This window comes from Ruditapes philippinarum, unplaced genomic scaffold (genome assembly GCF_026571515.1).
Source record: "Ruditapes philippinarum isolate M1 unplaced genomic scaffold, ASM2657151v2 ctg351_1_1_1_1, whole genome shotgun sequence".
NCBI lineage: Eukaryota > Metazoa > Mollusca > Bivalvia > Venerida > Veneridae > Ruditapes > Ruditapes philippinarum.
The window spans coordinates 424,777-443,385 of record NW_026864352.1 but is presented as its reverse complement, the minus strand read 5'-3'; the positions used below and the strand labels follow the sequence as shown (position 1 = coordinate 443,385).

The window sequence follows — 18,609 nt, the reverse complement described above, 5'->3', positions numbered from 1 at the left end:
ATCTACAGATGCGAGTTTAAAAAAACATTTGCAAGTAAATGAAAATATATAGACACAAATGTTAGTGAATAGTCAAGGACTTTAATGAACTTATTCAAGTTTTGCTCATTTATATACAGAATTAAATGTTCCTGATTCTATGAACTACGCTAGAGCTGATAACATCTGGATCATCTCGCATTAAATGATTGTCTTAGAGTCTGAAAAACTGACCGAATTGTTATTCTGTCTTCACAGGATCAGGATCTCCCGCAGAACTACCTGACTTTAGATCACCTGGCCCACTTTGGTTGTATGTACACTCTAAAATACTTAATCATCATATCGTATCCAAGCGCCGCAAATTGAATAACAACAAACCTAAAATTTCAGATGTGTTCGGATAGCCGATAAATTGTGGTGCTTGTAAAGGATCACTAAACAATAGACATTATTTTACAATGTCATTTTTTCTGCCAAGATCATGATCTAGACATACTTAAGTATGATAATTTTGTTTGAAACTTGGAACTAGAAAATACATCTTTTAATTAATTAGTGTGTTTTATTATCAATTATTGATAACTAGAAAATTATACAAAACTCATGACAATTTATATATCTAGTTTTAGAAAAAAAATTCAAACATTATGATTGTCAAATCAATAAACATTTTTATGTTACACTACTGTAGATATGTTATAAAGTAGTGTATTATTAATAAATTGCCCACTTTACATAGGTTATTTTGATAAATTTTGTAATAATCCTACTTTATGTGGTACAAATATTTGTTTTTCCATTTATGCCAAACCAATTTTTTTGGCCCTAAACATGCTTTTTAGACCACGCCAGTTGACTGCTTCCCGGTGTCATAACGAGTTATCAGGCAGTGTGAAATGTGGAAGACGATAGAGAATCTTATGTAAATGTTGTGTGTTATGCATGCAGCTCTCCGCTGGTGAAGGGAATAAAAAATAACTACCGCCTACAGACTTCGAACCCAAGACCTCAGATTAGAAGTCCCATGCTCTACCTCTACGCCATTTTCCCTTCCTCATTTGATATAACTATTTTTATTAAACAGATATTACACGTTCAAAGCACACATCGGCTGTTATATTTGATGACAACACAGAACATGCAATGAAAGGGTTATTTCATTATACGAGCAAATAACTGAATCTTTAAAGACTGATTAAACATAAGAAGCAGCAGATTGCAAACCCCTGGTAAACAAAGAGACGCTTGTAAGCAATGGAACACTGGTAAACATCGGAACAATCTAATACGAGTGGTTGTTGTATTTGTAGAATTGGTGAAAAATAATACCCCTGTTTTATACAGGCAGGTTAAGTGTGATGTTTAGTTTTGTGCCAAAATATACGTGTCAAATAACATACTTAAGAGGAAAACATATCGTTTATCACATATTTCATTTTTAGTATCATATTTAGACAGCATATGCTTATTATAATTATACTTGACATGTGTGTTTACATTATTTTTGTGTTTTAAAGCAGTTCAAAATGCAAAAGGTATGTGTTTGTTCCAGAAAACCGATGCGTGGTTGTTAAAGATCATTCTGAAACAGTTTTGGTCTTGTTACTACATCGATTTTTGTCCGTCAGTCTGTTGCCAATCCCGGCTAATTTCTATTTAAAAAACAACAACAAATTTTTAAAAAAATGATTTTAAACTTATTCGAATCATAGGCCTAAACGAGCAGACAATCTTTCTTTTTGTATGAATTAGTCAAATTTATGGTGTGCAATTCACCAAAAAGAGCTCCATGTTGATATTCTAATCGAAATAATCCTTATAGGGCGTGATACTGCTTTCAGTTTTCAAAGAGCAATAAGGGTTCCCATCCAATGACAATGTTTAGAACTAAAAGAACAAATGTATTGATTTTTACTTGTACAGTGACACAATATGACACATTAACTGGTCAATGTTAATGGCTACATGTAATTTGAAATACTTTGGTCATTTTTAAAGAAATTAGCACGAATAAGCTATTGAATACAATGTAAACACAGCGTTTCAAAACATCTGGGGTAAAACAGCAAAGGTTAGTGTTAGAACATTTTGCAGGAATATGGAAAGTGTTATTTAATTTTGGGAATTTTGGCATACATATCTTAAATAAAGAAGTAAACTACAACAATGGTATTTTCAATGATATAATACCTTAAAGTCAAAGTTCAAAGCGTTCAAAATTAAATTTCTAAAGGTAGGGACAATTTCAAGTTTTTATCGCATTTCATAACATTTGAATAAGTATTTAAATAACTTAATTTGCAAACAAATACATTGGACAAAACGTCTTGAACACTTTATGTTAGTGAATGTACTAAATCACATTTCAATAATTTACCTTCTTTATAACTGAGCCATTTATTCATAGTTTAAGAGCAAATTGTATGCTATGAATTACCCAAATTAAAGTGACAATAACCAAGGCAATGATATAAAAAGCTATATATAAAATGATCTATGCACATTTTAATCATATACTATTTCTGATCATTAACATGTCGTTAGGTAAATGATAAATGCATTTTCTGAATTGTAGGTAATTATTACTGTATCATTTAGATCACTGAGATACTATGTCGCACTTATAGAACATGCACATTGAGGAAATTGAATAACCGTAACAAATGAAATATATCAATTTACGCTACATTAAAAATATATTAAACTGTAGCCGGGGAGTATATTGAAACCATTGCACAGCTTTATGTAGAAAGGTGCCCTTACTATTTCGGTCAAGACGACATACTTGAAGTTTTTACTTTAAATCAAGCAAAACCATGTGTTTAAGAAATAAATTATACTTTTATACATAGACAAACATAACATTTTTGAAATCACAGACATCTCGTTTGCAAAAAAACTTGCAAGTGTATACAAGCTTTAATTTTAAAGTCATTTGTACAAGTACAAAAATGTATTATCAAGTCAAACGAAAATCTTGTGTTTTTAGTTCATTTACAGCATTACAGCACGTATTTGTCAGAATGTCATATAAATGTATTAATCAATTTATAAATTGCCTTCCTCAATGCTATCATTTTACGTCATTTAACACCCTTCAAAGAAGGTTCCAATGTTTATATTAAAAAGTATCTTTGTTAATCAATACATACTTTAGCCCCCTTTATGTTAACCGCAACAACGTCATGTTCTGTCTTTTGGAAACAATGAATGATGCATTCAGCTATTCTATAAATGCAAATAAACATCGGTTGAAATATACAAAATGTTTGAAAAAAGATGCACAGTTAGCTTTTTTACTCAGACGTGTGCATGAAAAAGATAAAACGAACAAAACAGATGTCTTAAGTATCTTAATAAGAAACCCAACTTCCTTTACTGTTTATGTTGATTGATTATAACATAAAACATACCAATCTGCAGTATGAACGTTGTGGAAATTGAAGAACGTTTTCACTTGGCTGTCTGTATTAGGTTGATCTAAGAGAACATCTACCAAATTATCAATGTTTTAACCAAATCTACCAAATAAGAAATGTTTTGACCAAACATACAAAATTTTAAGATGTTAATGAGTTACTCGCACCAACATGATATACATAAATTGCATAATTTGTTTATCTTGAAAATTAAGTTAGAAAATTAACTGGAAACTAATGTCAATTGATATCCAACTTATTTCATTATTATATTTTGTTGCTGTTCTGCTTTTCTGCTTTTCTCGTATTTAGATGTTTATTTTATGAATTTGTTTATGTGTTTGTAAATGTTGTATATGCCAAAATAATAATCCAAGAAACAAGTAGTCAGGGGACTTTCAATTCAGTTATCAAATTCCAACAACAATTCGATATAAATTGACCGTAAAATATCGATGATAGAAAAAATGAACTACCCTTTAGAAACACATAATTTGCTTTATTCCAGATTTAAATGAAACAATTCTGATATTTTTGGTTTTGTCATTATATGTGTCATATTCTGTTCTTATGACAGCTAAGAACTTTATGCAAAATCATATTATTGTACTACTATTTCAATCAAAATGTATCAGATAAGATCAGAAAATTAACTAGAAATATTAATCGTTTGACTTAGTTTTTGAAATCCTGAACGATCTTATTTAAATGGATGGTGGCCATGTTTTTTTTCCATCATTTTCAGCGAAGACGTTTTAAAGAGAGAAAACATCTCAGATAGCATTAGAAAATTTCCAGTCGATGGACTCTGTCAAATTTGATAATCTATATAAGCTTATTTTGTCAGAAAATGGAAACATGATAATGTGGAGTGTCCTTACGTTCTTCAAATCGCCGTAAAATATACCGTAAATCCGTTGTTGAAATCTCAAGTACGTTATCTGAATTTAATAAATCACCTACGAAAGGAACGTAGGAAAACAGAACAAAACAACATAAACATTTGCTTCAAAAGCTTCGAAGAACTTTGTAAAGTTATTGCAAATAAGATATTTTTTCAGCTCGTTTGTTGTAATGTAGTTTTGATTTTAGAAGTTCAGATCGCAACAAATTACTTACAATTCAGGCGCAATGCTTATAATATTCTGAGGTATATTGAATAACGATCTTTTTCACAAAAGTGTGACCTTGCAGAAAACTAGATGAACACAATTACAATAAAGTGCATTGTACTTAAATAACCAGTCAATCTGAGGGTGACTTTAAATTGGGCACTTCGAAATTCTAAATGACCATATTCTATCCTATAACGGGTCGGTGTGAATTCCTTACTGGGATGACATCAAGGTATTTTTCTTTCAAGAGTCACTTATCAAAATGATACAAATTATCTTCTTTTTACATAGCAATATGCACGATAACGGAACTTTAAAATAGTATACACGTATAATGCTAAGGATATGTTATTATTATTTTGTATGTGTTCGTGTGTATGTTTTATTTACCTTTATTTTTTTATGTCGTTCATCACGCTGATAGTGTAAATTATATTCGTTCAGTTAGTGTACAGAAAGAATTCGTTGTATTATCGCGTATCATGTTAAAAAACAAAGTCAATACGGCGGTGCTGCTCGGCCTGGCACACTTTGTATATGTGTCATCTACTGACAGAAAATTAATTAACGGTTAACCTATAACAGATGCATGATTGAAAAGAAAAGTTAGTAATTTAATAAGAAAACCTATCAAACGATTGCCGATCCTTTCAATTTGAACAAAAATACTTTAAATTATTTTCTGGTATAATTACTCTTAACAAACTGCACGTCGCTTTTCATTAAATATTCGTGATGTTTATAATAATCTTTATAATACTGCACGTTTGTAACATCGTTTTTCATTGGGTGATCGTGAGGTTTAAACGGCTGCAGTTGATTTATGATGTTATTTCTTTTTTTCTCCAGTATTATGAATTCTGAATTCTTATAAAGATTATTGACGGGTTATATTATTGTATAATTATACTAGTAAACAATATAAGCGATATACAAACACACGTTTATTTTGGAACATATAACCTGTCGAAAATCTTTGCAACTAATAACACACACGGCTGAAGTAGTTTTCGTTTTCGAAAATTGTTACACTTATACATACAGGAGAAAATTTAGTTGATTTTCAAGTCTCTTAATATAGATCAAAGTAGCCACAATTTCTTTATAAATGATGAACGGGATGATATAGTTCTTTGAATATTTAATAAATTGAAAGAAAAGAAGATATTATGGGCAAGTGAAAGAGCTACATACTGATATCAAGACTTATTATCTCAGACATATTTTCATGCACATGTCTTGTGTCAAACACATCTGTGATACCACTTCATTATTTTACAATTAAAATTAAATGTCTCTGTAAATAGTGAAATCTAATAGTTGGACACAATATCATGAAACATATTTATTCTCTTTAGAATTGTTGAAAGTTTGAAGGACTAAGATAAACAAAAAACACTTGTCTGTCCTCTGGTTTACTATATATATCTCGTTACTTTCTTTTATATGTACAACTACATATATGTTGTGGCATTTTGTAAAAGGATCTTTTCAGTATACAAGTCGTAACAAAGTTTGTTTTTAACACAAATAATGTAATGAAAGCACTACTACTTTTTAGAACTCGTTAGATCGTTAGATGATATAATTTGAATTATTTTTAAATTAGTCTGTTTCTAGAGCATTATCTTTCAATCTTTTATTTCACGTTTTGTAAAAAGAAATATCACTATCGTCTCAATATTGACACAAGATCAACTTGTACAGCAAAGATATTGACATGCTTTGTATATATAGTTTATTTTTCATATATGACAAACTTACAATTTTCTTGTTTTTTAACAAAGATAATATTTTCACCAAAAGAATACAATAACAATATCATTTATGCCCCTAAATGTCGGAATATTGATTTACGAGGACTTTATCAGATGTTTGTACCACTTAAATCGGGTTTAATATCATATTTATCACACAATAATCTTTTATAAATGAGATACTTTATAAAGAATACAGATTATACACACCGAATGTCAAATTTTACCCCGCGTTCACATAAAACGCCGACTATATTGATGTATATTTAAATTACGGAAATTAATTTCGAGATAAGGTTTGTTGTAATATTATTTTATTTGAACAAATTTTCGGGAAAAAAGAAGATACTAAGAGTTACTAAAATGGGAATATCTTTTAATGTGTCGGCCTTATTTTGGGGTAAAGGATAATGATACCAGGTAGCGCTTTTGTCACGTGCAACTTGTCACGTTCTTTTCTAATAACCTACTTCTTACTTCTTATATCTCTTCATTAATTTTATTACTCTTTTACAATATTAAAGTATTAACATTGCTATGTTTTATTGTCATAAACATGCTATTATATTTATATTTGTTGTTGTGAATGCTCTGTGTATGCAAAATCTGAATCAATTTCCTGTTCTGTTCTGTTCTACGATTTGCAATTTTCATCAGTTTTATCATATTTAAAAGATTCAGATATAAAGAATATAATGATTTATATATTCGTCAAACGTTTTTTCTTTAATGTTAAGCTTCGCACATCTTTTATTTGTTTTTTGCCATAAAGCATAATTATACTAACAATATTATTATAAGCTGTTTAATCTAAATGTACTTCCTCATTTCAAAAAGACTGATATTAATGTGTTTAAGGTTCCGGGACATAGAGAATAGTTTCATGTTTAAGCTCTATATTTCATGTCGCCAGTCTATGATGATGGCCTCTAGCGGACTTTTAAACTCTAATCTGTTATTTACCTTTCTTTCTTCTCCAAGCCATTCAAAGTATCAATTTAGCAAATATACTGTTATTATAGTTTGCATGGATAAACATTGTCAACCCGATATCTTGATGAAAGTTAGGGATACTTTAATTTGATAATATATACGTTACAAAATGTTCGCATACCAACCTCTGAAATTACCTTGTAATCTTATAGGAAAATGTCTGTCAATTATGAATAATTATGGATAAATCATGCATAAATACACAATGCATGGAGTGGACTTGGGATAGTTTAAATTGACTTTTGAACTTCATCTCTTTTGAAATAGCCACAGAATACAAGGATATTTTATACATCAATGGAAGATATTATCATTCGAATGTTTAAAGTCGTTTTTTTAAATTAACTTAGGAGATTAAAACAGATAGACTAAAAGTTGATTAGACCTTAGCGTTCTAGCATTCTGCTAGTTATAATTTGTACGTTGGTCACTCTCCTAAACTCTCGGAACTTTATAATGATGTAACCACATCCATTTGTTTTAATAAGAAAATTAGAAATCTTAATGACATGTTTTTAAATGATTCCATGAGAACTACTATGTATACAGGCCGTATGAATAACTCCTATATGATTTGCTACAAGCTTCCCTATATATATTATTATGAAAACGTTTCATAGCAACAAAGAAATTCATCTTACTTCAACAATGTATGAACGTGTCTCTATTTTAACAATGCACAGTATATCTGAACTCTTTGATACATTAAATACAAAAAACTGAGTGTGTCCCAAAAGATCGAAATAAAGTAAATAATGCACAGGCAATGCGAAATTAAAGTATAATCGATAATAAATACATGTACATGTAACTGTTATATGCGTTGTTTTTCTTTTTTCCGTTAGTTTGAATCAAATCAAAGCCGTAAAGTTATGTTTGACTATATTAAAGCATTGAAATCAAAGGAGATGAACTTTTTGAATCACAGGCGATACTGAAGAGCATTAAAAGCATAAGATTATGAAAGTATAGAAAAACAAATGACAAGCATAAATGATTAAAACCGAAACATGGTCTAGAATAAAGGAACTAAAATGAACCTCTTTTTATTATTTTATCAACCATAGTTTTGTCCTATTGGAGAAGGTATGTCAATGCTCCATTGTAATTCTTTGTTTTTGAAAAGTAAATCAACAGGTGCGTTTGATGATAAAATTTTAAAATAGACATAAATTCCACATCATCTTTAATCCAAGATTCCGAATTACTTTCACAGTGAAATTTTACCATGGTGTCACTGTCGCAAAGTGGGGATCTATCCAGCTGTGATATCCCGTAGTCTTTGATGCAGCTTTATGTTGATAGGTCATCAATTATAGAATTAAAGGGATTATGATGGAATTAAGATAATAAATGCTTCAAATAGATACAATAGGGTCATACTAGATAATACAGACATAGCCTTCATGTCCTGTGGTTAAGTAACGACATTCGTTGAATTTTAATTCAATATTACAATACGATTATGCTAATACTGCTCTTAACTTATTCCTTATGCAACGACGTTCTTTTGTGAGATATTTTGATAACTTATTGCTCGTGCCCGTGGATCAAACTGTTCAAAGCGCTTACATCCCCTAATCTATACCGAAGATATTCAAATGTTGTTACAATGATAGGTACGTCATTCTCATTCATATATCTACAACATTTGCCATATGTTGTTACTGTTGACCTTAAAGTATTGCGTTTGATCTCTCAAAGTCCATTGTGACAATGGTGTTTATTGTATACTGGTTGTATGGCATTTAATGTTTGATCTCTGATATGTACCGTGTCGCTCATTTTGCAAACCTGATATCTCCTTGTTGAAATAAGCTTGAAGTAAAACAATTTTCTAGAAGTCACGGAACACAAACCGTTTTAGTTTAAGATTATAGCCTGGTTTACTGTTTGTGTATCAAATTGTAGTGTTTGTAATAATATTTCTTAACGGATGGCGTCATGAAAAAAAAGCAATTATGAAACACTGAAACACATCTAAAAGGCACTTAAAACGTGGCTGACATATATGCTGATATGTCATAAGTGCTTTTAACATTGGTCTGTCATTGCATGCAATAAATTGAATTTAACGAACTTTCATTTTAACTTGACTGAGTTTATTATCAAAAACGGTATTATATTTTAAACAGTGGTCTTTGTAACTATAACACAAGCTTATACAAATGTCCTGTACTGGTATGATATGTTTTTTTAACCATTGACGCCAAAGATTCATAGGATAAGTCTGCAGTCTGTAAAGCATGCTATATTGACGAGATAATAACATATCTGATGTACAATGACGACGATATAGAAAGTGATAGTCAAGGCAATGACTATGTTACATTCTATTGTAACCAATGCCCTCTACCGTCACGCAATCATATCTGTACGCCCTTGTCATTATAAATGTTAAAGCTTTTCTTGTCTAAAGCATAAGTCTTTGATCTATTTCACCTAAAATAAATATCAATTTTTAACAGGCTTATTCATTCAGTATTTGAGTAGTCAATACATCACACGTCAAAAATAATTTCTGAAACCTTTTTTCATCTTTTGAAAATAAAGCTGCATAATCATCATGAAAAGTTGTGAATTGTCAGGGTAAATATTTGAACGAAATTTAGTCCGACAATGTATTAATGAAACTTTCACAAATAGTCTGTTCGCTCGTTATAGAGAAATGACACATTTATATTTAGTTAATGGAAATGCCATTGTAAATGTCGAAGAAAAAAAAACGCTGTTAAATTAATTTTTAAAAGATATCGTCTGCACGTGTAAATGATTTGTTGTATGCTTTTGGGCATACTAACGAATGATAAATGGACGCTTTGTGTTTTGTGTTAGATCCTGAAGAAAAAAACCTATAGAGCCATAAGTTGAAAATGGCAAAGAGCGACAAGGAATCGCCCATTCTTCATGTTACACACTACTACATAGTCGTGCAAATCGTTTACTTGATAGATGTAGTCTAATTTTATTCACCCTTTGCCAAAAAGAGACAGATAAGGCGTACGCTTATGCTTATGTTAAGATGTAATTATTATGGTTATGTAAACATGTATGAGTACTGCTTATGTAAACATGTAAAGAATAATGCTTACGTAAACAGGTAAAGGATTTGCTTAATTGCTTTGCTTGCGTAGAAAGTATTATATAATAAATGATTTGTCAAAGCGTTTATGCAATGACTCATTTAAATGTAATATTTGCATATTTGCATAATTTCAAGTGGGTATTTTATAAAGACGTGTAAATAACATTAAAATTTTCATTATGACTTAAATGCAAATAAATAATAGAATTGTATTTCAGTAATATATCAATATCTAGCAACCACATGCACCTGGTATCTCAAATTAACAAATCGATGTCATTTAAAAGTGACAACAAAATATGTCTGTATTGCCTGTTGCATGCACCATTACACACACCCAGACACTAATATGACATGGAGAGACAGTGCTACGATTGAATGACTGTGCAAGCCCTAATAAAATAGATCAATATTCAAAAATCGTTTCGGTGATAAAACATCACTGAAGCAACAAAAACGTGCAAACTTAACGCATACTAAATAAATGTAGAATATAGAAAATAACAAGGTTTGCCGTATATTCATAAGTCATTTGGTAAAAGTTATAACTATTTAGCCATACAATGTTAACACACACGTTTGCTTGAACTGTTCTAATATGGGTAATGCTTTGCACATTCTCAGTCTAAAATTTCTATCAAATATGGAACAAATATGGAACGAGTACTATCAAACTATGCACCTTTTCGGGGGCATAAAATAAGCGCAATGGGAGTAAATAAGTGCATCTCTATTACTACCTAATTTGTATCGAGTTCTTATCTGCTTTCATGCACGACATAATAACCGAAATTTCCCAGTTTATGATTGCATCGACAGACTGCAACTTATCAAAACCATCAAATTTTGCACGGGTATCTATTATCAAGAATGTGTGGCGTTGAATCGAGCATGACTGGACATATTGAGATAGTTACGTCAATCCCGATATCATCTCTACTTTTTTCATGTATTCCGACCATTGCAAACATGAATTAACGCTCCTTTCAAAATTAAATAAATATCAAAACCACAATCACAAAGTCATTGTAAATGAAATTCAAGTTTAGCTGTTAAGCGATACAAGACCCAGCTAACTGTTCGCAAATCTTTCTTCTCGTTGTATGAGAAATTAGAAGACCATGGTCGCCTATTGTGCAGTATTTGCAATGCAAATATTGTTGACGTCTTAGGTTTCAGCTATTTACTCCGCCGATTTCTCAACGATTGAATAAAATCTTAGTTTTATATACGAGGATGTAAAACCGTGTAAATATGTACTTTTAACATATGGAGCATAACTAGCGGTAGAAATGTAATTACGGGTATTTCACATTTTACATTAGTGTTTGTCAATGTTTATCTTTCGTTTGTCAAAATATTGGCTATTAAATAATAATTTGTTACAGTTAGGAAATACTGCTTCTTAAGGCAATATAACGATATAAATAGATTATGACTTTTATAGTAGAGACTAGCGTGTGAAAAGTGATAGAACTTTAAAGATAAAATTGATTTAGGATATTGTGAGTTAACGTGGTATGTGGGTAAAAGTTTAAGTAATGTATAAGTGAAGAAATTCTATCTTAAATTTAGGTTTAGACTTGGGAGCAAGTAATTTGATTCATTATAATTTCATGCTACACTTGATTTAAAACATGCAACCAAACACAGATGTTGTTATAACAAAAACTGGTTAAAAATTTGCCATTCTATTTTTTTCAGATTTATATACATGAGGTCGGATATTTTCTACACTATACTTCAGTGTCGTGAGATAAAATTGCGGAGTAAAGATCCCAGATCCCAACAAAAAGCTCGTAAATCGGATGTGTAAACAAAGACAGAGGAGATGGTTATTAATTATCTATAAAATCTTCAAAGGCAGTCGTGTTCGCTAGTGCATTTGAATGAAGATTTCGCCGAACAAAAGACTAATATCTTTGAAACAACAAGAGGTTTAAGGCAGGCCTGGGCGGACATTGTTGATGTATTGTTTGATAACGTTGAAGACAGAGATAAGGCTATTCAACTTACTGATCACGATCTACACGGCAATATTTTCAACTAAACATAAAGTAAACAATAAACAATATTTCAGAACAAGTCTCGGAGCCGAGTCAATTAGACACAACCCGATTATTGATAACATTCGACTGAAAAGTAAAGGAAATGGATTTTTACAATTCACATGGTATTATAACTAAGTCAATAGGGTGAAATGAATATAGTTGTTCGGCATTATATTTAACCGGAGTGACCTGTTTATTATCAATATATAATATACAAGTGTTTCTTTAAAATCATGATCATAAAATCACTATATGGATTAGGTACATCTATTGCTTTACTTTCTTTGGCAGTTAATTACAAGATTTAATTGTTAGATGTGAAATCGATTTGCTACTGCGTGAAAGACAGCTATAACACTTTGCTGATTTTTGTGAGAAAATTATTAGGGTTATTCAGGTACCCTGGATATTAGATTACCATTCGGTCTCACGTCGCATAAATTATCTATTGAAACGAAAAGTTCAATAAATACACTGACATTGAACATCTATGTCAAATCTTCGCCTCAACTCTAATGAAGCCAATTTGTGTGTTCTAACTTCGGCGTGAGACATTAAAGACGACAAGTGGACCTCAACACCTACCACTTGACATGTTCTTATCCTTTTCATTAGCTCGCGGTTGTACACACAACTGATTCTCTTTAAAAGGCTCAAATTGATTTTCAAATATACACTTCTCAAACGGAACACAATTGGAAGCGTATGATAAAACAGATTTTGAGGAAATTGATTTATCCGTTGCATGGAAACAAAGACACAAATATTTTGTGAAGATTATATTCAAGATATGTTAACCAAACGGGAAAAGTAATAACCTCTCGGTTGTTTATTTATTAACGAATCTTGCACTATTTTGCATGTGTTATATAAGCAATGCGTGATAATCAATTTTTGATTTTTTGAGCGACAAAATATTCAAAAGTAAGAACCGTGAAGGTCACACGAAATATTGAAATTGGGATCTGTGGATATGTGTTTATGTACAATTTTTAACATTAGGCAAGTATTAAATGTTCCTTATATATTGAGAAAATCTACTTAGATATTACACATTTATTAAATATGCGTGTATTGATAAACGGAAGACATTCGCGTACTTAAAACCCTGAAATTTGAAAGATAAGAGTAAAATTTGAATAATATCTAGTCTGATGTAACTAACATAACTTATCTGCAGTGTTAAAACTTTTCTTAAATAATCGGACCTAGATATGATAGACATGTCTATGTCATATTTCATGTGATAAGCGAAATATATCAAAGCAGTTCAATATAGATAATTGAACAATTAAGAGATATACTTTACTTCAATGTGAAGATTATAATTCAAGGATTGTTAGATCTATATGCAAGCAATGGCTTGAAATAAAATTGAAAAATTCAGACATATTTCTAAAAGTCAGTGATAGCATTAATCCATATAAAACGTAATAGAAATAGTAAGTCAGTGGTAGGATTAATCCATGCGGATTATCTGAGCGGATATATAACGCTCGACTCGGGAACGACATTGTGTACGTATGTAAATGAAATAAAACAGCCATGATGTTCCGAGTTAAGTGATTTTAATATCCCATGTTTAGGATTACTGAAGTGTAGTGATTGAAGGGCAGATAAAGAAGATTTGTTAATGGTAATGAAAACCACATAATGATAACGACAAGAATAGAATAAGGGGAGTTTACATGAAACTAAACGTTATATCTGCATAATTTGGAATATTATTGAAAAAAGTGGGTCTTATTTACAGGCTATAAGGAGTACGATTAGACACTGAAATTGGATTTCTATTGCGGAACACAAATAAACAGCATGGTATTTTTAACCGGAAGGTATAAATAACGACGGAGTTGACATAAACGCCTATTATACTACAATTAGTGTGGGCAATGAAAAGTTAGATAATCTGGACAAATCAATATTCGGATAGATAAACATTTACTTTTAATTGTAAAATTGTGTTGAATTATTTATATCAGACTGGATACCTCGGTGAATTTTACACCATTTTAACGTGTTTCCAGATAAACTGACGAGAATTGGATAATAAGGAAAGTTGTTAGATCGGCAATAAAAATGCAATTTTCTTGTCATTCACCTGACCATTATTGAATCGTATATATTGATTAAACCTGGTTTCTCCATTTAGATATAGAATAAGACAATTTGTACAGAACAGATTGTATCAAACACATCAAAGTCGACAGTTGTCAGGAAACAAAGAGAAACAAAAAAGACTATATTGGCTATAGACAAAGAGAAATATCAACAAACAAAGCTAGGCGCCCTTCACTGAATACTGGATACAAGTTTCATAAAGGTTACTGAGTGATTGTGGATTAATATTGAATTAATGAATCCTCATTTATGTCTTTACATAAACACCCTTGATTTCATACATTACTTTCATTCAGTAAACATTTATTGAACGGTGACATTACACTGGGACATCTAACACACATAAACCACGGATCAATTCAGCAAGAGCTATAACATGCATATCGTCATTTGTAAAACATAAAGAATGTACTTTGTCAATACAAGAAATGTTGAATAAAGATATGGATACAGTCAGCGTTCTCACCTGGAGCTTATAATGGAAAACAGTTCGTTTTAATAAAAGAAAGCGGCGTTCGGATTTGAGATGCGAAAAAAAACATGTGTGTTTCAGTACAAATCAAATAGCGAATTTATCCTTAATTCCGTGCGATGGGTACTGTTTATATGATAGTAGGTGCCGGATTATTTATGTTAGAGACTGTACTACAGTTGTGTGTAGTTGGAACACATAGCAAAGGTTCCGAGGCATTGTTTGTAGTGCTTCTAGCCATTGTGATGGGACCTTTAATACTGATAAACTTCGTGTCGGCCATACAAGTCACGAGGACACAAGATTTCACCGGGAAAAGTTTCGGTAGGGCGATATGCATAGTATTTCATTCCTTCCAACTTGGTACTGTGTGGCGAGCCTTAAAACTGCTGATTTTATTCGATCATAAAGACTGGCTGGATTATTTAAATATGAGACTATTTCACACAGGGTTTCAAAGTCTTCCATTTAGTATAGTTTTATCTTGTAGTATACTCATAAATGAAACAAAAGCAGCGCTGGATATTGTAACTATAGTTGTAACACTCATATCAGCTTCCATTTCATTGACTATATATAGAACAGGGAATGTTCTCTATGACGCAGGCGACACTGAAAATAGACCATTTTCTATAAAGAAACATGTTTGTATTGTGTTCTTGTCACTCAGCACATTTTCAGTATTGCTGTCTAGATATGCATCTATTGTTTTATTTGCTGTTGTTCAACCGTTATGGATTATATTGCCATTGTCTTTACATTATTTCATAAATCTTTGCATTGAAGTATGCAAATTTAAATGTTATGAAGATAATACTTTATATAAGGTAGCTATTGCTGTATATAAATCTTTTGTTAATATGTTTGACATGGTTGGGAGAGATTATACTGGTGTAAAGTGTTCCTATGTGTTGTTCTACAGTTTAATATTAATAGAAAATTTAGTGTTCAGTTCGTATTGGATGTTAACGTCATCGTTTGATGAGAGATTCAAACTTCTGGCTGTGCTTATGATACTAATGTGCTTCATTGTTGGATTAATTGTTAAATTCGCAAGTTGTGGGTGTATATTCAATATAGAATCAGATATTTTAAGTGATGCATTTAACAACCCGGAATTAAAAGATGAATTAAAAGACAAGTTTGACAAAGCTACTACAAATACTGTCGACCAGAGTGATACTGTGTTTCATGAAATTCGCCCTGAGGAAAGTGGACAAGGGCCTGGTATATCAGTGATTTCAAGAAGCGTAGAGACACCGGGTACTAGATCTAAGCATTCTAAACAAGGAAGTTCAAGCACGTCGTCAAACAGTCGTCTTAGAGAATATGATAACCATGCTTTTGTGACATCTCAGGGAAATATTTCATTACATTCACAAATGACTCTAAACAGTACAAAACGATCTCAAGGCAGTGATAACAAACATTCTTCTGATGGTGCTGATATTTCATGTGAATTTAGAACTTTATCAGGCAGCAGCCAAGATAGATCATATAGTAGTAAGAATCGATCACGTGGCAGTCGCGAGCCGTCTGCTGGTAGTACCAAACGATCTCGAGGTAAAGGACCTTCTAAATCAAAACATAAACTCCCAACTGATGTAGCAGATCCATATTCAACAGTAGATTCTAGAAAACTACCGCTTAAACCAAAGATAATCGTGTCTGACACAAGTAAACATGCAACAATGCAACAATTACAAACTCCAACTCCAAGACATTTAGCAAAAATAAACAATGCAGATCTCGCATCATCTAATAGTAGATATAGCAGAAATACCAATACATTGAATGGAAGTTTTCAGCATTATAATTATAACGGATTTGATGACCCATATAGGGAAAAGAAATTATTAAATAAACAACGAACACACTCTAGGTCGAATAACTATCACCAACAAAATCATCGCCACAGACATATTCATCACAAATATCAGCCAAATATGGACTATTCATTAGATTCATCAGAACTATATCCTTATATGACGTCAGACACGTCAAGTATGTCATCATATACGGACACCAATGAACGAAACTGGCGTAAACAGCGTCAGCGGATAAGAAATAAATGCCGGCATTTTGAATCGCGTGACGGCTATTCAACGGATGTCTCAAATTCGGATTACCTCAGTTTTAATGACTACTCAATGGAAGATTCTAGCTCGTGGACAGGTTCCTCTTCTTCCTCGTCAGACGGCGCTGCAACCTGGCCGCCTTCACATACCGCGAATTTGCTCAAAATGTACAACATTCCTGACAAAAACTCTTCCACGGAAAACATCATGCATTGGTTAGATACAATGGACATGGAAGGATCCGGGCATGAAACATCTTTTTCAACGCTTCACGAGCCTTCTATAGCTAGTGATACAGATATAAGTTTAAGTGCAATGCAAACTTTTGAGGTTAAAAAAGAGAAAAAGAAATTTAAAAGATTAATGTCAAAACCAAAAGGATTATTCTTAAAGTTTTCAAGCTTGAATTACAAAGGAAAGGAGAAGAGCCACCACAATAGACCGTACCCATTAAAAAGGGAAACGGGCCTAGATGATAGATTAACTAATACGGCATATAAAGATACGCAGGTAGAGCAGGTATCAATGGCTCAATGCAATAATGGAACAGTCGCTCTTCCAACCATGCCATTACCGGTCGATAGTGTTCAAGAATCTATTGTTTAGTATTAAATTCATTAACATAGTTCATGTCATAAGATATGTCCATTATCTTAAAATATGTATTAAATTTGATACGAATATTTTTTATCTAGATTATATTTGTTGATAAAAATAGATTATCGAAATTGCTATCGTTGGCCTTCATTACTTCTGAAATAATTTTAATTAGTCGCCGGTAGAAACCGGCGACTATATTTGTAACAGTTTAATATTATATCTATGGTAGGAGCAGGCCTTAAAATCTGATTATAAAAGCAAATCAATTACTGAACAATTAAGGACCATAATTATTTTTCATAATCTTAAAAATTCAAAAACAAAGTAACGTTGCTAAATGAAATGAAATATACAAATATTGACATCTTAAAAAGCAACATTACAATTTTCATAAAATGAATTAATAACGTATCCCTATATATGGACCAGTCATTGAATTTAGGGATACTTTTACTTTTTTTCTAAGTGTCATGCGGTGCTATTTTATGATTGATAAATCATGAATGATATTTGAAATGACACATTAAATTTTTTTATATATATATATCTTATGAGACCTACCACATTTCATTATTATATCTAATTATAAACAGATTCTCCCTGTAGAATCACGTGACTACACGTCGTATGTTATTGTTATAAAATCTATTAATAGTAACAGATTGCTGATCAGATAAGACATACTAGTAACTTGTGAATAGTTGAAAAGGTATGGCGCCTGATTAGATGCAAATGTATAAATAATTACAAAGTTATCTTTCATTAATCAGTTTCATATTTTATATCATTAGAAAGGTCTGGATACTCATAATTTACACATTTTCAAAACCTTTTCGTTTTTTCTTGGTAAAGGGTTAAACTTGGCTTTCTGTCAACGTTCAATACTTTAGTTTAGGTTGAACATCACAAAATAGATTTATGCTAAAGAGGCACATT

General features: G+C 31.5%; 1 protein-coding gene across 4 annotated transcripts; it reads left to right on the top strand.

Annotated features, from left to right (window-relative positions):
- The first annotated feature begins 6,463 nt into the window (after positions 1-6,463).
- Positions 6,464-17,805, top strand: LOC132725320 (uncharacterized). 4 transcript variants are annotated; one of them, XM_060710428.1, is made up of 2 exons: positions 6,464-6,569; positions 12,056-17,805. In XM_060710428.1, exon 2 carries the CDS (start codon positions 15,115-15,117, stop codon positions 17,677-17,679), a length of 2,565 nt encoding a protein of 854 aa, XP_060566411.1. In that variant the 5' UTR covers positions 6,464-6,569; positions 12,056-15,114; the 3' UTR covers positions 17,680-17,805. The 4 variants fall into 4 exon arrangements, with proteins under 4 accessions (XP_060566411.1, XP_060566412.1, XP_060566410.1 ...); XM_060710429.1 differs by lacking the exon at positions 6,464-6,569 and adding an exon at positions 6,589-6,693; XM_060710427.1 differs by lacking the exon at positions 6,464-6,569 and adding an exon at positions 11,690-11,856.
- Positions 17,806-18,609: the final 804 nt, after the last annotated feature.